This window comes from Callionymus lyra, chromosome 7, assembly GCF_982586985.1.
Source record: "Callionymus lyra chromosome 7, fCalLyr1.hap1.1, whole genome shotgun sequence".
Taxonomy (NCBI): Eukaryota; Metazoa; Chordata; class Actinopteri; order Syngnathiformes; family Callionymidae; genus Callionymus; species Callionymus lyra.
The window spans coordinates 10,687,514-10,709,364 of record NC_141824.1 but is presented as its reverse complement, the minus strand read 5'-3'; the positions used below and the strand labels follow the sequence as shown (position 1 = coordinate 10,709,364).

Below are 21,851 nucleotides of genomic sequence, written 5' to 3'. Positions count from 1 at the left end.
ACACTTGTACTATGAAAAGTCATCAGCTTTTTCTTGAAACTTCATCAGCTGTTTTTATGAAACCTCATCAGCTGTTTCATTGAAACTTCATCAGCTGTTTCTTGAAACTTCATCAGCTGTTTCTTGATACATCATCAGCTGTTTCATGAAACCTCATCAGCTGTTTTATTAAACCTCATCAGCTGTTTTATTAAACCTCATCAGCTGTTTTATTAAACCTCATAAGCTGTTTCATTAAACTTCATCAGCTGTTTCATGAAACCTCATCAGCTGTTTTATTAAACCTCATCAGCTGTTTCATTAAACTTCATCAGCTGTTTCATGAAACCTCATCAGCTGTTTTATTAAACATCATCAGCTGTTTCATGAAACTTCATCAGCTGTTTCATGATACATAATCAGTTGTTTCATGAAACTTCATCAACTGTTTCTTGATACATCATCAGCTGTTTCATGTAACCTCATCAGCTGTTTTATTAAACATCATCAGCTGTTTCTTGAAACTTCATCAGCTGTTTCTTGATACATCATCAGCTGTTTCATGAAACCTCATCAGCTGTTTTATTAAACCTCATCAGCTGTTTTATTAAACCTCATCAGCTGTTTTATTAAACCTCATAAGCTGTTTCATTAAACTTCATCAGCTGTTTCATGAAACCTCATCAGCTGTTTTATTAAACCTCATCAGCTGTTTCATTAAACTTCATCAGCTGTTTCATGAAACCTCATCAGCTGTTTTATTAAACATCATCAGCTGTTTCATGAAACTTCATCAGCTGTTTCATGATACATAATCAGTTGTTTCATGAAACTTCATCAACTGTTTCTTGATACATCATCAGCTGTTTCATGTAACTTCATCAGCTGTTTCTTGATACATCTTCATTTGTTTCATGAAACTTCATCAGCTGTTTTTTTTTATCTCATCAGTTGTTTCATTAAACCTCATCTGCTGTTTCTTGATACATCATCGGCTGTTTCTTGAAACTTCATCAGTTGTTTCATCCAATATCATTACCTGTTTCGTGAAACCTCATTGGTTTGTACGAAACCTCATCAAGGTATCACTACTGACAGCACGTACATACATGTTAAGATACGTTGAAGGCTTATATTACTTTCAGATTTCTGTGTGGATATGATGTCATTTATGTTTCCTAAGGATTTTATTTCTTTGTATCTTGCAACTCGAACCTCCAAACTGAATCAGCTGAGGTGTTCTTAGACTAATAGAGCCTCCTCTATTGTACCAGCAGCCTCCCACTGGCTTCAAATGTCTTTCTTTGTGTCGAACAAAGCGACTCTGTGGCAAACCCGGAGAGCCAGCGCGCATACATAAGAGCCCTTGTTTGATCAATTTCGTCGGCAAAATCACAGCAGCCTTTTGTCAACATGTGGCACTTGTGTTTTGTCGCGGCGTCCAGCTGAAGCCGCTTCCCTGCGAGTCCATGCACAAACGGGTCTATTCAGTCGTGGGTTCAGGGCCCAGACGAAACGTAAACGATGGAGTCCAGAATCCCTTTCAATAGAAAGATGGTCGGAGGAACAGGAGCAGGTGCGACGCGACTTATTCATCGTGTCTGGAGCTGGTTACAGAGACAACGCGTGGATGTTCCTCCCACTGACAGATGTTTGTTTGTCGGCTTGAAAGGCACTCGGTGAAACGAGGAGACGCCGTCGCAGGTTTGCTCAGCTTGAGCGGCGAAGACCCAGCAACCTCCTCCGCCTCTGATTCATCCATCAACCCATTAACTCATTTCAGCCTAATGTCTCCTTTTTCCCTCTTTTTTTTTCTTGTTATTGATGTGATTCCATCAGATGTATGGATGCATCCACGTGAGTCCTTTCAGATCCTTATGGTCTTTGACAGACTTTGTCTTGGATATAGCATTAAAGTCTACTTTTTGTGTCGCCTAGAGAAACAAATCCATGTGGGAGGTTCAATGATGGGGATGATTATCTGGGCGACAGTTAACTATCTTCGAATGTTTAGATAAAGTGAAGCTTCATGAAGCTACAATTTTAGGCTGTAAAACTGACAATAATTATTGTATTTGCTATTATTTTAAATTAAACTAATTTGTTGATTTAAGTGTCTCTTAAAAAGAGGTTGGACTCTATTTAAGTATAATCAGTATGTGTCTGTTTGTACAAAACTCTATTTTCATTGAAATATTGACATTAGAAAATGATCTTAAGCCCCGCCCACTGAAAACACTTGATTTTCTGGAGATTAAATCTTGTTTATCATAACTACACCCGCTCTGCTGCGATTGGTCGAAAAACTAGGTTTGTCACTGTGCATCATCAACACCAGAAGACTCCACTACCAAGAGACTCATTGTATAAACAAATCAGGTCGTGATTACAGCTGGCTGGAGGAGGAGTGAAGCCATCATTACGTCATAATGGACTGCGCCCTCGTAACCTCTTGTTCGCTGAGATTTTAAAGGGGAAAGAACATGTGAGTTTGAGGAGTTGGAGTTTGACATTAGTTGCCCTTTGAAGACATCTTTGTGAGTTTTGATATCGACACAGAACAAAGAAAAGGGCTTTATGTTACGACTAACAATGTAAAATGTTGTAGAATCTTAGTCTTTCTCTAACTAGATTACAGTTGAGTAAGTAAGTAAGATTAGTCTGTTAAACTGTGACGCTTGTTTCAGTCTAGTTTACTCAAAAAAAATAAACCTGAAAACTAGTGAAAATGAGCAAAACACAAACTCTATGATTCATTTTAAATGTTTCATTTGAAGGTCGGGCAGTGAATATAATGCTGACATTAAACCAGTCCGCCACAAAAAAAAGGTTAGGGACCCCTAACTCTACAATTAAAATGTTGAACACGCACACACAAAATGAAAAAAAAAAAAAAGATATAGTGTCCATAGGTAAAATAATACATGTAAATTACAATTACATACAAAAATAAAATAACATGTAGAATAAAGTCTGTTTTCAAAGAAGGTTGTGGAAATTAAAATATTAATTTTATCTCTTTGGCCCTCATGAGGATAAAGATAAAGTATAAACTTTAATTTTGTCTTCATTTGTATTTTTCAGCCTCTAAATATGTGTCTTTCAGGTTTTTGTTTTGGGAATTTTGTTCAGGCTTTTTTTCATTTCTGTAGTATTTATAGTACCTGTAAAAGACTATAAATACTAATTTGGGGGTAAAAACTGTTTTATTTCAGATTCTTTTAAAATAAAAGTTAAATCAAATAAACATTAAATAATATTTTCAGCATATTTAGCTTGATTATAGTTCCCAATTTTTCACTTTTTTATTGTTTTTGGATTTTGGGAGGAAACCAGAGTGCCCAGAGTAAACCTAAGTAAGAATGAAAAGAGCACATACAGCTGAACTTTCAACCTTCTTGCAGTGAGGCGCAAACTTTCTCCACAAAAAGTCATATAATGAGAATTTTTGGGATATTTTTTCATTTTAAAAATACTTCCTCACGTTTTAGCTCCAGCTTTGCTTGTGCTCAGACTCCATCTGACCTTCTCCTCGGTGTTCCGAGTCGAAACCGTGCTCAATCCTATCAGAGTGAGGATGAAAAGTATGAAATGCCTCTTACAATAATGTCACTCTCTTGAAGGGCAAGTCCCTCACGGACGCATCTCTGGGATAATTTTGCTCGGAGTCAAAGAAGCGTAACGAGTTTCAATTGTTGGCTGAAGCTGCAGGAACGGAAATGTTACGTAATGGAGCTCCGTTTTTTTTTCTTCTTCTACAAAACTTTTAGGAACTGAAGAATTGTATTAAATGTGGCAAAATTACAGGGTTTTTTTGTAGACCTTTCACCATAAAATCAGAAGATTCTACAAGAATGTGTTTCAAAAACAAGCTGCTGTCACTGACTCACAGTTGGTGCCTGACATGCCAACGGTCTGTTCCTCGCCCACCGGGTCACTGACGGTGAAGCACTTTATCCCAGACCCTCCACTCTGCTCAGCGTCAACCTTCTAGCTCACTGATCCCTCACTGAGAGGATCATCCCACTCCAGACACACAACTGTTTGCTGCTCTGACCTTCACAAGACTCTCAGAATCTTCTCCAAACTCACCTTGTATTCTTGCATCGCTCTTTTGCTAATTTACTTGAATAAAATCTTCGTTTTCAGCAAATAAATCCGTTTATAATAATGATCAAATTCAAACAGTAAAACCACATTGTTGTTTTTGTTTTTTATTTCAATAACATCCTGTCACTTGTTTTTATTTATGTACCTTTTCAATACTTTTTTATTTCAACGAATGATTATATTTAATTCATACTTTATTTATTATGTTAGTCTTTGTGATATGATGCTTAAGTTGGTACACATTTTTAGTGTACAAAATTCTTTTTTTTTTTAAAAGCTTGTTATCTCTCATAAATAAAATAAATAGTGTGAAGATGGACAGAGGAAGGAAACATGCTGATGTGAAACCAGTAACATTTTTTCTGTTTTGTGTCAGAAAGAAAATGATTAGAGTAAATAATAATAATTCAATACATACAATACATAACGTTGTCTTCATCAAAAATTGATGTTTTTGAGTTTTCATTGAGGGCCTTCTGCCTCCTTTTATGCCCTCCTTTCTGCCCCCTTACAACTTTATTCAAAACCCTTCATCTTGACCTGATGGAGTTGCCCTCCCCCTTAAAACGTTAACTCTTCAAATGTTCAGTTATAATTTGGTGGTGCCAATTTTTCAGAATTTTTTTTCTCTTTAGGGGTCTTCTTTCCCCCTTGACTCTCCTTCCATTCACCTTGTGTCCTGAGTCCCCTAGACCCCTCTTAAAACCTTCATTAAGTAGTCAGTAGTCTTCAATATCGCAAACGATGTCTTCATCATAATTTGGCTTTTTTCTTCAAATTCTCATGGGTGTTTTTCGCCCCCTTTATTCACCACCTTGCAATTTTCGTTTCAACAAAATGACATATGACATATACAATGAATTATTAATGAAGGTCTCCTTTGCACCCCTTCCCTTGACCTGATTGAGTTGTACCCCTAAACACCTTCACTGAGACCCTCATTTCAAATTCTCAATTATAATTTTGAATTATCCAGAATTTTTTTTCTTTATCAAAATTAGATTTATTTGAATTTTCATGGGGGTCTTCAACCCCTCTTGTGCCCCCCTAAATAATAAAATAATAATAATAAAAGTAGCTGAAATACTGGGTATCCTTACTAAGTATGATAATATTTATATGGCTTCATTTAAATTGAACTTGAAAAATATATATTGGATATCTTTTAATTTTTAATGGGGTTCTTATTCCCCCCTTTGTGCCCCCTTGCCCTCAACCTTATCAAGTCTAAATTGGAAGTTTCCAATGTCATTTTCCCTCGAGGCTTTACTTACTATTTTCATCTGTTTCTCATAAATATAACTTGAATCTAAAACCATTAGACAGAGCAAACTAAATTGACACTTTTTCTCCTCCGTGTCCAGGTGTTTCGGTGAAGACACGTGCATCACCATCCCGGACATCGACGCCGTGGTGATGGTGCTGCAGCCGAGCGAGCCCCGGATCACCATCTCCGGCCTGGAGCGACTGAGCCAGCCGGCCTTCGAGCTGCGAGGCTCGGCCGGCGTGGAACTATTTCAAGACCTCCACATCGTCAGCACCGTCACCAGAGCGGACGCCACGGCTCGTCGCGCAGGTGAGGGGAAATCTAAAACCCACCGTGTTGCCATCGATTCAACAGGTGATCACAAACCTCTGATCAAAAAGGTGTTATGATCTAAAAAATAAAATAAATAAATAGTGTGAAGATGGAAACATACAGACATTTTTTTTCTTATTTGTCTCAGAATGAAAATTCTAAATGTCAATAATTCAATACATACATACGAAAATAGCTGGATATAAAATAAAACATGTGTATACCAAATAACCCCCCCAAAAAAAGTTTTAAAAAAAAAGACTGAGGTGAAAAGAAAGTAAGAAATTTGACATATTTGACCTTGCATGGGGGCTTCCATCCCCCTTTTCTTTCCTTCCCCCTGACAATATATTCTTTTTTTATTTTAAAAAGAGTCTTCAGGCCCCTTTTTCGCACCCTTTCCATTTTTACCTTTCACCCCCCACCCATAAATACCTTGTTCAATTATAATTTTGAGATGCCAATTTTCTACCCTTTTTTCACTCTCAAAATTGGATGTTTTGGAATTTTCATGGGGGTCTCCTTCCCCCCTTTCAATCTCTTTCCGTTGACCTGATGGAGTTGCCATCGAGTCAACAGGTGATCACAAACCTCTGATCAAAAAGTTGTTATGTTCTAAAAAATAAAATAAATAGTGTGAAGATGGAAACATACAGACATTTTTTTTCTTATTTGTCTCAGAATGAAAATTCTAAACGTCAATAATTCAATACATACATACGAAAATACCTGGATATAAAATAATACATGTGTATTCCAAATAACCCCCCCAAAAAAACGTTTTAAAAAAAAGTCTGAGGTGAAAGAAAGTGAGAAATTTGACATATTTGACCTTGTATGGGGGCTTCCATCCCCCTTTTCTTTCCTTCCCCCTGACAATATATTATTTTTTTATTTTAAAAAGGGTCTTCAGGCCCCTTTTCCGCACCCTTTCCATTTTTACTTTTCACCCCCCACCCATAAAAACCTTGTTCAATTATCATTTTGAGATGTCAATTTTCTACCCTTTTTTTCACTCTCAAAATTGGATGTTTTGGAATTTTCATGGGGGTCTCCTTCCCCCCTTTCAATCTCTTTCCGTTGACCTGATGGAGTTGCCATCGATTCAACAGGTGATCACCAACCTCTGATCAAAAAGTTATGTTCTAAAAAATAAAATAAATAAATAGTGTGAAGATGGAAACATACAGACATTTTTTTTCTTATTTGTCTCAGAATGAAAATTCTAAACGTCAATAATTCAATACATACATACGAAAATACCTGGATATAAAATAATACATGTGTATACCAAATAACCCCCCCAAAAAACTTTAAAAAAAAAAGACTGAGGTGAAAGAAAGTAAGAAATTTGACATATTTGACCTTGTATGGGGGCTTCCATCCCCCTTTTCTTTCTTTCCCCCTGACAATATATTCTTTTTTTATTTTAAAAAGGGTCTTCAGGCCCCTTTTCCGCCCCCTTTCCACTTTTACTTTTCACCCCCCACCCATAAAAACCTTGTTCAATTATCATTTTGAGATGTCAATTTTCTACCCTTTTTTTCACTCTCAAAATTGGATGTTTTGGAATTTTCATGGGGGTCTCCTTCCCCCCTTTCAATCTCTTTCCGTTGACCTGATGGAGTTGCCATCGATTCAACAGGTGATCACCAACCTCTGATCAAAAAGTTATGTTCTAAAAAATAAAATAAATAAATAGTGTGAAGATGGAAACATACAGACATTTTTTTTCTTATTTGTCTCAGAATGAAAATTCTAAACGTCAATAATTCAATACATACATACGAAAATACCTGGATATAAAATAATACATGTGTATACCAAATAACCCCCCCAAAAAAACTTTTAAAAAAAGACTGAGGTGAAAGAAAGTAAGAAATTTGACATATTTGACCTTGCATGGGGGCTTCCATCCCCCTTTTCTTTCCTTCCCCCTGACAATATATTCTTTTTTTATTTTAAAAAGGGTCTTCAGGCCCCTTTTCCGCCCCCTTTCCATTTTTACTTTTCACCCCCCACCCATAAAAACCTTGTTCAATTATAACTTTGAGATGCCAATTTTCTACCCTTTTTTTCACTCTCAAAATTGGATGTTTTGGAATTTTCATGGGGGTCTCCTTCCCCCCTTTCCATCTCTTTCCGTTGACCTGATGGAGTTGCCATCGATTCAACAGGTGATCACCAACCTCTGATCAAAAAGTTGAAGCTCAACAGAACTTTTAAGGAGATGAAAAACAAAAAAAAAGTCTTTCACACAGATGTGAGTCATCTCCCTGCAGCTGTCGAAAAATCCGCCCGACTGAATATTTCAGAGGTTTTTCCATATTTATAAAGTGTTCACTCATTTATAAGTCTCATATCCTGCGCCGTGTCACCTGCTCACAGGCGTCACCAGCCCTCGGGGAGGCAGAACAATTCCCGGCGTCTCCGGAGAATCCAGATCAGCGGCGAGGCGACGTTCCTGCTCGTCTGCTCTCGTGTGAAAGTTTGAAGTCAAGACTCAAACGAAATGAGTCCTCGACGCGGGAAAAAAAAAAAAAAAAAAAAAACGTCGCGCATCTGTCGTTTCCAATTCACCAAGAGTTTAGAATCAAACCTTTTAGGGGAAGATTGGAGCATCAGGAAGTATTAAGAGCTTCAGAGCAGGAACAGAGAGATGGATTATATGTCGAGCGTTGAATTGAAAAAATGATGAAGCTTTTCATAAGTCATTGTTTGTAACTGTTGCTCAGACACGTTGACTCTTCACCCTCATGTTGCTTCTCAAAAAAAGGAAAATATTTCTTTATATTTAAGATGTGAAGAGCGAGAAGGTTGCAGGTTCACTTCCAGCTTGATGGAAGACTTCAAACACTTCAAAGTGAGGCGACTGTGACGACACAAGATTAAAATGTATATATTTTATATCTTAGTAGCTGAGAGAGGGGGAGGAAATCTTGGATGTGTATGAATTTAGCTAGGGGGCTTTGACCCCTCTTTCCGCCCCCTTATAATTGACCAAAAAATCAGGAAATCTTTTTAACATATTAGGTTGAACATGTTTTTTAAATATACTAAATACTTTGATGTATTTACATTTCCAACCCCCTCTAGGTGCAACCCATTTGTACCCATGAATTCAAACAAAGGGGCTAACAAGCCCCCTACACTTAATTCAAACTCTGGAAATAGATCTTATATATTTTAAATACGTATGTTTTTCATTTAATAAAAATGTATAAGAATTTTCATGGGAATAGTCTGACCCGCTCTACCCTTGACTTAATGGAGTTGCCCTCCCCCTTAACCCTTGTCTTGTCTCTGGTGAACCCTAAATACGTATGCAGTGGTGGATTTTTTCACCTTGACCCAGTGACAACACAAGGGATACTACAAACACATTTGTTTTCAGGCCTTTGGGTCACCTTGACCCAGAGGCAACACAAGGTTTAAAACATTCTCTGAGATGAGAATTCTCAGTCATCAATTTGAGATGCTATTGTTCAAGCAATTTTATCTTCTTAAAATTGGATGTTTTTTTTTATTTCATGGGGTTCTTCTGCCCCCCCTTCGTACCACCTTGGCCTGATGGAGTTGCCCCTGCCCCCCTTAACCCTTCACCGAGATGCTAATTTCCAGCTAGCATTATGAGATACCAATTTTCAAGCCAATTTTCAAGCGATATGACCTTTTGTTATTTTTATAGGGGTCTTCTGGATGAATTGGAGTTTCATGGGGGTCTTCTGCCCAACATTTTTCCGCCCCCCTACAATTTACTTCCTTTTTTTTTTTTAGTTCTGTAGATATCTCTTATACTCAGTACTTTATGTACAAATGGTATAAATGTCATCAAAATTGGATGGATAGAAATTATTACGTGGGGGGCTTTCACCCTCCTTTCCGCCCCCCTACAATTGTCAAAAGGAACTAAAATTGTGGAAATTTCCCCTTCTATGAAACAAAGAATTTTATATATATATATATATATGATGGGGGTCTTCTGACTCAATTATGCCCCCTATTACGTGACCTTAAATCCCAAAAGTTGTTTTTTGGACCAGTTTCGGAGTTTGTGGGTATTTGTTCAAACACAAAAAATCCCTTCAGTGTCAAGTGTCCAAATTAAAAAATAAAAATCCTCACTAAGCATCATTTTCAACATCGTACGGTGTCCCTGGTGGGACAACAGACATGTAGCTGAAGCTAAACACTTTTCTCAATTCACACGTCACAATCTGTTTACCAATTACCACCACATGAGTATAGTTTCTCGCTGCGTCGAGTGTAACGCGAGAAAAGATGGAGGGAAGTGTCATGTCTTCCAGGAGTGGAGGGAAGTGAAAGTGCATCTGGGGGCAGAGATTAGCTGGAAGCCAAAGACAGACGTGGCTACAGCGAGATGAACAGAGACTTGCATTGAGGATCCATAACAGCTAGAATCTGCTTTCAAGAGGCTTTGATGAAGTGAATGAAACTGCACAGATCTTTTGTACAACATGTAATGAGTGGATTTTGGCTTTCTTTTATCCCTGCTTTGTCTTTTTTCTGTGCTTTTTCCTCTCTTCTTCTTCATGGCTCACATCCTCTCCGGGCTTCGACAAAGGTCATCAATTCTCCCTTCAACTACAATCTGCTCGTGTTTTGGACTCAGCGTGCTCCATTTTTCTTTTTTCAAATTGCTCTTCCACTCTCTTACGAGAGGAATGGATTTTTCGTGCTATTTGGCTGCTTTTAGGCCTCAGAGGAAAATACTTGAAAATAACCCAGAGGCTGGTGAAGTGGCCTTCACAGCGACACCCAACATTGTTACTTCTTTTTAATGTTTTGGCAATGGCAACATTTATCTCGCCTGGTACATCTTTACGGATGTCATCTGTCATTTGTTTTATTAAATTAAATTACAAATTTAATGAAAGAGAAGTTACATACCCGATGAAGCGACTTCATTCATCGCTCTATTTTAACCCTCGTGTTATCTCAGGGTCAATGGGACCCAGATACAAATGTTTTTGTTGTATCCCTTGTGTTATCTCAGGGTCAAGGTGACCCGAAGGCCTGAAAACATATGTGTTTGTGGGATCTTTTATGTTATGTCAGGGTCAAGGTGACCCGAAGGCCTGAAAACAAAATGTGTTTGAGGGATCCCTTGTGTTATCTCAGGGTCAAAGTGACCGGGAAACAAATATGTTTGTGGGCTCCCTTGTGTTATCTCAGGCTCAAGTTGAACCGAAGCCCTAAAAAACAAATGTGTTTGAGGTTTCCCTTGTATTATTTCAGGGTTAAGGTGACCGGAAGGCCCGAAAACAAATACGTTTGTTGTATCCCTTGCGCTATCTCAGGGTCGCGGTGAACTGAAGGCATGAAAACAAATGTGTTTGTAGTATCCCCTGTGTTGTCTCTGAGTAAAGTTGAACAACATCCACCACTGCACATGTATTTCTGGAAGCCAGGGACACATTTGTCTTCGGGCCTTTCGGGTCACCTTGACCCTGAGACAACACAGGGGTTTAACCTGATATCAGGTGTTCTGCAGTTTCAAAATGACCCAAAAAAAGGGAAAAGAAAAGATACCCCAAACGAAACTTAAAAAACTATTTTTAATATCTCTTTTTTAAACGTGAAAAGCGTGATCAAACTAAAGGTCCATGTGTGTGTTTGCAGCTCACAGAGGTGGAATTTTGGAAGAGATCATTCACAACCTGGACTACTGCGACATCCTGGTGTTGGGGGACGAGCTGAACCCGGACCAGGAGTCGCTTCAGCTCCAGCGCAGCGTTCTGCTCGGGAAACATCTGGACGCCACCAACTCCACATCTGGGATGTCCATATATGGTGAGCGAGGCGACAACCATGTCAATCAACTTTGTCTCGATTTTTTTATTTAGATTTAAAAAATATCAGCTGCATTAATTCACCACTTATTATTTATGATTTATTTGTTAGACATTCATTGTTACTTGAATTAGTAAAGAAAGTCTATATCAACACAGCGTTATTTAATATGAAAAAAACATTACTTTATATTATTTATTTATATCAATCACTTAATTATTGCTCATGTTTAAGATGCTGCGATATCAAAGACTATGGTTGTCACAATACCAACAATCTAGAAATACCAGTAAAAATGTTTATACCTCAATACTTTCCATAAGTATAATAGGAAACTGTAACATTTGTCTTATACAGTAAATGAGCAAATAAATAACTTTTAATCCAAGCGATGGAATAATGTTATTTCAAACCTTTGAACCGTAATACCTTCAAAATCCTCCATTATAGCTGTTGTCTGTGCTTTTACCTCTTTGTTTCTTTTCCTCCAGGCGTCGACTCCATGTCCAACTACGAACAGGTGATCCGACAGGTGCGCTACAACAACTGGAGGCCCGAAGAATTCACAGAGAGAAGGTTCCGCCTCACGTGCTCGGAACTCAACGGACGCTACACTAGTAACGAGTTCAACCTGGAGGTGAGCTTGCTGAGGAATATCTGCCGATACCATACGCTTCACGATACAGGGGCAACGATACGATATATATATATAGTGGTATTGTAGTAACAAGGATATACTTGTAGTATTGTCGAGTACTCGACGCAGAATTTACAGACCACATGACTCTTGATGAAGTCGTAACTGCTTTTATTTGCTTTGAAACCAAAATATGTCCAAACATCAGCTTTTAAAGCTGCTGGAGTCACTGTATCCTCTCGTCCTCAGTCAGGAGCAACGATATATCGTGGTACTGTAGGAGCAAGGATATATTTGTAGTATTTGTAGTATTGTCGAGTACTTGACTTTTGGTAAAGTCGTAACTGCTTTCATTTGTTTTTAAAACCAAAGTAAGGTAAGGTAAGGTAAGGTAAAACTTTATGTCCAAACATCAGCTTTAAAAGCTCCTGGAGTCACGGGCAGGGGCAACGATATGATATATGATGATACTATAGGAACAAGGATATATTAGTAGTATTGTTGAGTATTTGACTCTTGGTGTACTCATAACTGCTTTTATTTGCTTTGGAACCAAAATATGTCTACAAATTAGCTTTACAAGCTGCTGGAGATGACTGTATCCTCTCATCCTCAGTCATGGACAAGGGAAACGATACGATATATCGTGATACTGTAGGAACAAGGATATATTTTTCAGTTTTGTCGAGTACTTGACTCTTGGTGAAAACAAAACAAATGAGCTTTCATTTGTTTTGACTCCATCAGGTTTACATGTCTGTATCCTCTCATCCTCAGTCATGCCCGGGATTTGCACAGATTTCAATGTTCCTTTAGCTGCGGAGGACGTATTGACTGCTGCCATCTAGCTGTCGAAAGTTTAATTGTGACACAAAAATGAACCCAGCGTGAATTCTGTTTTATTGAACTGTAAACCATAAAAAAAACAATGGTAACACAGCAAAAAATGTATACAGTCTTATAATTGAAAGACTATCGTAGAAAGGGTATATTTTAACGCCCTTAGTCACAAGTCATCTGATAAAACCGTGAAAAGTTGTCTTACTTGCTCATAAAAGGCAACAAATTTAAAGATAAAAACAATCACCTGTCGCACTTTTAGTCTTTGACTTGACTGAAACGTCACATGGCACCATAAACAGAATTACTGCTTCGGCTCTAATTAACCGCTCTAAAATCAATTTAGCTTCCTAAGAGAGCCTTTTAAGAATCATTTACACAAACGCCAGCTCTTAAAAAACACATTCCTCGGACAGAAGGAGCGACACAATCGAAGCCAAAGCCGTCCAAAGTCCTAATGGCCACCGACCCAGTTCGCCCCGGTCGTGATTAAAAGTTGCTTTTTCTCTGCGGGGGGTTGACACGCCGCTGCATTATGCAGGACGTCCGTTCCCAAATATGAGGATGTCTGAACATTCATTAGCAGAAAAGCCAACTACAGCAAAGTGCTTAACGGGCAGACGCCCGCGCTGACTCAGCGACTCTCGTTGGCAACAACCGGCCTCCGACACTTTAGCACATTTTGCAAATGAGCCTGTCGGAGGATTCTGTAACCTTAGACGTGTCTCCTGTGACGGAGTGTTTACGGGACGCTTGTTCACGGGGGCGTCTCTTTATTTTTAAGGTGTATTTGTAGCTTCTTCAAGGTCTTGTGGGTTCGGATTTACATCTCACCTCCTTGTACCGAGTCGACCCTGAGACACGAATATATTCCTGCTTCCTCCAGACTCGTTCTCTGGGTGACTCACAGCAAGTGCTTTTTTTTTCCCCCGTCACTGTTTATCTAACAACTTTTTTTATTTTTTATTAAGGTGGGCTTCCTCCACAGCGCAGAGGTCGGCGAGCATGTCAACCACATGGTGGCGCCGCCGCAGTACATGCAGATGTTCCACCATCCGTCCTCGAACTATGACCTGTATCCCGCTCACACACCAGGTGAGTTTTTACGTGAAGATTAAGATCAAAATGATTGTTTTTTTATTTTATTTCTTCTTAAAAACAACAAAAAAATCTTATAATATATATATATTTCATTTCAACATCTAAAAACAACATATGATCTTTTTTTCTTCTTTGTAATTTATCCTTTTGTGTGAGTAGTGGTTTTTCCTGCAAAAATAATATTGAAGTCAATTGAATACTTGTTGTTTTATTTTATTTATGTTTTTTTTGGAGTAGCTTATTTAGCTTTTTAGCTTCATGTCGCTTTTGTTTTATTCTTAAAATGTTTAAAACTACAGGCAGGCATTTTTGTGGCCTATCGTTTCAAAGTCGATGAATGTTCAATGTTTTATGGTGACTTTTCAAATAAAACTTGTTTACTTACTCACGTATAGAGATGCCAGAGTTTAAGGTAAGATAAGGACGTCAACAAATATTCACTTCTGATAAGAGTAAAACTGGTGTAAAACGATGGGAAGGAAGACAAACTTAGAGATTCAAACCAGTTTAGTAAATATATACTTAATACGACTTAAATTGCTAAAAAACAAAAACTTAACTTTTCCCTCCTGTGTGGCCGATTCCTTAATTTGTGACATCATTTCCTGCTGTTTAATAAGAATAAAACTCACTAATAATTCCTTTATTTTAACAAAAAAAGTTAATTTAACTGTTTTTTTAATCGTTCACCCTTTAGTATACAATCGTTTCAAATATTTGTATTCAGTGAATCATACTATAATTCAGAAAAAGTGTTGATTTAGTAGTTTTTAAAATGAGATTTCCTTTAATCTTCCCACAGTGATTTGAAATTTAATTTAACTTTCATTTACTGAGATAAGCCTGGAAATATTCAGATTATTTATTCATTATAATACATGTTCAGTCAACAGGAAAAATATTGTATGATAGATGTTGTTGTTTTTTTGTTTTGGGTGTTCTTGTGTGTTTGTGTGTTTTTCATCTGTTCTATAGTGGCTGCTAACATTTTGTTTAATGTATTAAGAGGAAAGAAATAAGCCTTTATGTCTTTAATATAATTAACATTTGTTTTGAATTTGAACACAATCTAGATTATGAATTTATTTTGATCACAAAATGTATTGTTTATTTTTAAGTAAATATGTTGAATATCACGCATCATTTTTAACATTGTTGAAATAAACTATTTTATATATATATACTGTATATATATATCCTGTGAAAATCCCGGTGATGACTGAGGACGAGAGGATGCAGTTGATATATATTTTGGTTTGAAAACAAATGAAATCAGTTACGACTTCGTCAAGAATCATGTGGTCTGTAAATACTGCAACACCAGAGTCAAGTACTGGACAATACTACACATATATGTACTTGTTACTACAGTATCATAATATATTGTATTGTTTCCCCTGTACAAACACGTGTATAGTTTTATCTGGGACATGAACTGCGGAGGCGCCCGTGTCGCCGTCATTAAACACACTATCCTAGAGCGAGCAGTGATGGCGACAATCAGACGAAGTAAACATTTACATCAAGAGAAATCCCTCCCCGGGTGTTCTGAGCTCCAGACTACAAAAGCCGAGCTCACGCTACATTTCTGCTGCTGCGCCCAGAGACCGAATCCGCTGCACTTTCCTTGAAGTGAAGTCTTTGACGTTCTTCTGCGTTTGCTTTATTTGTCAGAATCAAAGCTTGAAAAGACCTTGGACGCAGACAAACGCACAACCCTGTCAGATATTCCGCTTCCTTATAAAAAGTTTCTTTTTTTTGACTTTTCAGAAGAAGACTAGACGGATGAGTTGATCTGTGTGGAAATAATGTTACGTTTGAGGGATCATGGTTTGAAGTTGACATTGCTAAAGCTCCGTCTATACACAATTAAAATCGACTACTGTTGTCGTATCATCCGTGTGGATCTTGTGACGAGAACAACACAATTATTGTAATTACTGGCCTTCTGTTTATCATGTTTTGACTGTACATTTTCTTATGGTTCAGCTACTTCTGTTCATTACGTGATTAAGTTTAAGTAGATTTTTCACCTTATTTAAAAGTACTTGCTTTCTATATATATATGGCAAGAATCTGGAAATATGTATGAGGAGGCAGGAGCAACGATACCATATACTGCGATACTGTAGTAACAAGGATATATGTGTAGTATTGTCGAGTATTTGACTCTGGTGTTGTAGTATTTACAGACCACATGACTCTTGACAAAGTCGTAACTGCTTTCATTTGTTTTCAAACCAAAATATGTCCAAACATCAGCTCTAAAAGCTGCTGGAGTCACTGTATCCTCTCGTCCTCAGTCATCCCTGGGATCCAGCAGTATTTTATTCTTCCTTTAGCTACAGATGACGTAATATCTGCTGCCATCTAGCGGCCAGGAGTTTGACTGCATCAAAAAAAAAATGTAAACTACGATATAAAAAATGTAATCCAATGGTGACCTTCTTTTCAGATAAAGATGTTCATCTTACAACAGAAAACAATGAAACGTCGCAGACAGAAAATGCTCTTGTTTTTCATTTTTGTGGCAAAAAATTCTGGACTCAAATCCTTAATTATTTAGAATCGTAAACTGTGTTTTAACCGACTAACTAAACAACATCACCCCCTTTAATCGCAAAATTATAAAAGAAATAAATAATTAAATAACCAGACAAGAACTCAAAAAGTATAATAAGAAGAACTTAGGAAAAGATAGGGAAGTTATATTCATTAAATTTACACAAAAAAAGAAAACACAACTCTGCACCAAAGTAGGCTTGGTCATGGACTTATTACAAAAATTGATCCAGATAACTTTTTTTTAAATACAAATGATTCTCTATTAATAACTTTATCCCTTGTGGTATCTCAGACTCTGGCTCAAGGTGAATGTTTTAGAACCCAGAGACAACACAAGGGATACAACAAACACATTTGTTTTCAGGCCTTTGGGTCACTTTTACCCAGGGACAACGCAAGGGATGCCCCAAAAACATTTGTTTTCAGGCCTTCAGGTTACCTTGAGCCAGAGATAACACAAGGGATACCACAAACACATTGGTTTTCAGGCCTTCAGGTTACCTTGAGCCAGAGATAACACAAGGGATACCACAAACACATTGGTTTTCAGGCCTTAAGGTTACCTTGAGCCAGAGATAACCCAAGGGATACAACAAACACATTTGTTTTCAGGCCTTTGGGTCACTTTTACCCAGGGACAATGCAAGGGATGCCCCAAAAACATTTGTTTTCAGGCCTTCAGGTTACCTTGAGCCAGAGATAACACAAGGGATACCACAAACACATTGGTTTTCAGGCCTTCAGGTTACCTTTAGCCAGAGATAACCCAAGGGATACCACAAACACATTGGTTTTCAGGCCTTCAGGTTACCTTGAGCCAGAGATAACCCAAGGGATACAACAAACACATTTGTTTTCAGGCCTTTGGGTCACTTTTACCCAGGGACAACACAAGGGATACCACAAACACATTGGTTTTCAGGCCTTCAGGTTACCTTGAGCCAGAGATAACCCAAGGGATACCACAAACACATTGGTTTTCAGGCCTTAAGGTTACCTTGAGCCAGAGATAACACAAGGGATACCACAAACACATTGGTTTTCAGGCCTTCAGGTTACCTTGAGCCAGTGATAACACAGGGGATACCACAAACACATTGGTTGTCAGGCCTTCAGGTTACCTTGAGCCAGAGATAACACAAAGGATACCACAAACACATTGTTTTTCAGGCCTTCAGGTTACCTTGAGCCAGAGATAACACAGGGGATACCACAAACACATTGTTTTTCAGGCCTTCAGGTTACCTTGAGCCAGAGATAACACAGGGGATACCACAAACACATTGGTTGTCAGGCATTCAGGTTACCTTGAGCCTGAGATAAAACAGGGGATCCTACAAACACATTTCTTTTAGGGCCTTTGGGTCAGAGATAACACAAGGGTTAAGGACCAGTAAAACCATACCTGTATAATCATGTTACCATGGTAACACTGTGAGTAACCATGTGTCCTTGTGTGTCAGGAGTACCCAGCGCTGCCACCGTGGTCATCGTGATGTGCATCGCGGCTCTGGTCGTGGTCGTGGTCGTCGGCATTTACCGGATCCATCTCACGCACCAGCAAGAGGTCAAGCTCTCCGAGGAGATGCCGAGAGAATCCGAAGAGAGCTGGGACAACTCGGCGCTCACCATCACCGTCAACCCCATGGAGGTGAGGCGGGATTATCGTGTCGGGACCACTGGTTCAGGGACCCGTATCGGTCCGTGAGGATTTAATTACCGGGCCAGACAGAGGAAGAATCTCTTTACACGTCAGGACGCTCGTTTATTTCAAGTTTACTCCAAAAATGAACCTGTAAACTAGTGAAAATGACGCAAACTTTATACTATTTTTATTTTTTTCTGTTTTTTTATCTGAAAGTCGATCCACGTTAAGAGTTTGGAGTTCACAGTTTTCAAGATCAGCTGGATTTTTTTGAAACAATCTTTCTTTACCAGGATACAAAAGTATTTGAGTGTAAAAACTAGATTACAAAAAGTTCTTGGATACAAAAGTGTACTTGGATAGGAAGGTAATCGAGTAAAAATACCCAAGTACTAAAAAAGTTCTCAGTTACAGGAAGTGTCAAGTAAAAATTCTCAATTAGAAAAAAGTACTTGAATACTGAGGTTATCTAATAATAATACTTGAGAATGAAATAGTACCAGGATACAAAAGTATTCAAGTGTAAAAAGGAGATTACAAAAAGTACTTGGATACAAAAATGAAAAAGATTTTTTTAAAGGAATAAAAAATATATATTATAGAATAATCATCATTTATAATATTAAAAAGTAAATAAGTAGAAGTAGAAAGTATAACAAATACTTAAAAATATTCAAGTCCAAATGTACTTGGATACTAAGGTAATCGAGTATAAATACCCAAGTACGATAAAGGATACAGAAGGTATGAAGTAACAATTCTCAATTACAAAAAGGTACTTGGTTACAGAGGTTATCAAATTGAATTAATTGAATATGAAATAATACCTGGATACAAAAGTATTCAAGTGTAAAAAGTAGATTACAAAAAGTACTTGGATACAAAAGTGAAAAAGAAAAATATATTTTATAAAGGAATAAAACATATATATTATAGAATAATCACAATTAGTTATAATAACAAGTAAGTATGTTGAAGTAGAAAGTAGAACGAATACTTAAAAATACTCGAGTCTAAATGTACTTGGATACAAAAGTATTCGAGTGTAAAAACAAGATAACAAAAAGTACTTGGATACAAAAGTACTATAACTATCTGTGTATCACGTTTTCTCAATATCTAAGACACTTAAATTACAGTCATGTGTCGACGAAGCTTCATGATGCAGTGTCACATTTTTTTTATCTCAGCAGGGGGCGCCCTAAGTTTAAATGATGCTTTCAATAGACAAGCATTAGATAAGAGCAGAGAGCGCCATCTAGTGGACTCTGAAAAAAAACTGCTTCATGAAGCTTCATCGACACGTTTGACTCAAAATCGTAAAACTCTCAATCGATCTCTGTAGACTTTGGTTCCGACCCAAGAAACCGAGGTCAGCGAGGAAGAGGAGGAAGAGGAGGAGGAGGAGGAAGAGGAGGACGATGAGGACGAAGAGGACATGTCCAGTGAGTCGGACGACAGCGAGGAGGAAGTGGACGTCCAGCTACCGCAGAACAAGAAGGCGCCGCACTGGAACAAAACGACTCTCACCTACTGAAAGACACACAAAAAACACACACACACTCCATCTCAAGACTGCTTTGGGAAAACTCTATGAATTAGGATTTAACGCCCCCTACTGGTAGATTACGCCGTCTCAATTATCTTCTTAAAGGGACGGCGCTGGGATTACGTCACGATCTAACCTTCGCCACAAACACAGGCTTTACTTTAACTTCAAAAAGTTGTTTGTCAGTTTAAACCTGCACTTTTTTTTACATAACATTTCTGATGCAAGATCTTCAAAACTGAGTTGCTAAAGATTATTTTTTGTTTTATATACATATACGAGTTTCGATCTGGCCTCAGAGATACGGTCGGACGGTTTTACAGAAATAGTTTATTTACGATAAAAAGCGTAACAAAAAATGTGGAAGTCGTGTTTAATATGTCGTGTTGAGTCCACGCGTCGGGGGGGTGGGGGGTCGAGGTCCTGGGGTCCGAGGTAAGGTCGGAGTCTGCCTGTACATTTTTATACACTCCTTCAGTGTAAATATTAAAAAAAAATAGATGCCCCCCCCCCCGCCACCCTCATACCGAACCTCATCTCACACACACACACTGTACAAAAACACACATCGTCATGTATGTACACACTCTAGCGTGTAGACGTCGTTGCATTAGTCCTGCGTGAGTGTGAGAGCGCACGAGTGCCGGGTCCAGTGTCCGGGTTAGTTAGAGTCCAGACGTCCATCTTCTATATTCCTCAGCACAACAGTCCAAAAGGAAAGTTATCAAGTTATAAAAACGAATTAAAAGTTTAGTTGTTTTCACCGACGCTTCCCTTTCTTTCTTTCTTTCTTCGTACAAACTCACTGAAAGGTAATCTAATATTTTTAAAACATGCAAAACTTGATTTTGGTAAAACAAACGCAGATTAGATCACGTTAAAATATCATTCATGTTGAAAAATGTGGACGTAAACCTTCACAGTTCAATTTAAAAAACTAACCAAAACCACAAGTAGCTTTGGGTAATTAATTTAAAACTATTTATCAAATGTATTTATTTAAAATTGCAATTTTTCGATTTAATTATATTTTTCCATAAACATGTAGGGTATTTTTGTTTGTTTATTTAGGCAAAATAATATTCGATAATCTCTCCTGATATGCTAGTGTTTAAAAATATCCTGGAAAATTATCACACAAGGGATACCACAAACACATTGGATTCAGGCCTTTGGGTCACCTTGACCCTGAAATAACACAAGGGATACCACAAACACATTTGATTTTCGGGCCACTGGGTCACAACCCTGAGATAACACAAGGGATACCACAAACACATTTGTTTTCGGGCCTTTGGGTCACAACCCTGAGATAACACAAGGGATACCACAAACACATTTGTTTTCGGGCCTTTGGGTCACCTTGATCCTGAGATAACACAAGGGATACCACAAACACATTTGTATTCAGGCCTTTGGGTCACCTTGACCCTGAAATAACACAAGGGATACCAACAAACACATTTGATTTTCGGGCCACTGGGTCACAACCCTGAGATAACACAAGGGATTCCACAAACACATTTGTTTTCGGGCCTTTGGGTCACCTTGATCCTGAGATAACACAAGGGATACCACAAACACATGTTTCCGGGCTTTTGGGACACTTTGACCCTGAGATAACACAAAGGATCCCACAAACACATTTTTTTAGGACCTCCGGGTCACCTTGGCATTTGGACCTCATTTGAATTCTGAAGTAAATTGGATTTTCTTTATACGCTGACGACCTACATTTGTTCCCCTTGATTCAACACTGTGAAATATATATATTTTAAATGAGACATAAATAAAGATAATTGCCATATTTATTATTATATCATCCTAAAACTTAGACTATGAGATTCTTAAAAATACTATTTCACTTTTCTTTGCTTTTTTTTTTATAGAGTTTTATATAGTTTAAAGACTTAAGTGGAGAAAGAAATTCTTTTGGTGGGCGCCATCTTTGTTATGTTGCAGAAGCGGCTCTTCAAACAGCTATTAATAGCTATTAATATATGAATAGCTTTTCAAACACCTTACACGTAAA

The 21,851-nt window shown here is 37.9% G+C and overlaps 1 protein-coding gene across 1 annotated transcript in view; it reads left to right on the top strand.

Moving 5' to 3' along the window:
- The window catches only part of LOC148075025 (calsyntenin-2-like), a 308,567-nt gene extending 288,756 nt beyond the window's left edge, over nt 1–19,811 (top strand). Inside the window, exons 12-17 of the mRNA XM_087795355.1 lie at nt 5,454–5,665; nt 11,312–11,482; nt 11,974–12,119; nt 13,931–14,054; nt 18,089–18,276; nt 19,616–19,811. Of these exons, the coding sequence (XP_087651481.1) occupies nt 5,454–5,665; nt 11,312–11,482; nt 11,974–12,119; nt 13,931–14,054; nt 18,089–18,276; nt 19,616–19,807 (1,033 nt within the window). The 3' untranslated portion in view covers nt 19,808–19,811. The remainder of the gene's footprint in view (nt 1–5,453; nt 5,666–11,311; nt 11,483–11,973; nt 12,120–13,930; nt 14,055–18,088; nt 18,277–19,615) is intronic.
- The last annotated feature ends 2,040 nt before the right edge of the window (nt 19,812–21,851 follow it).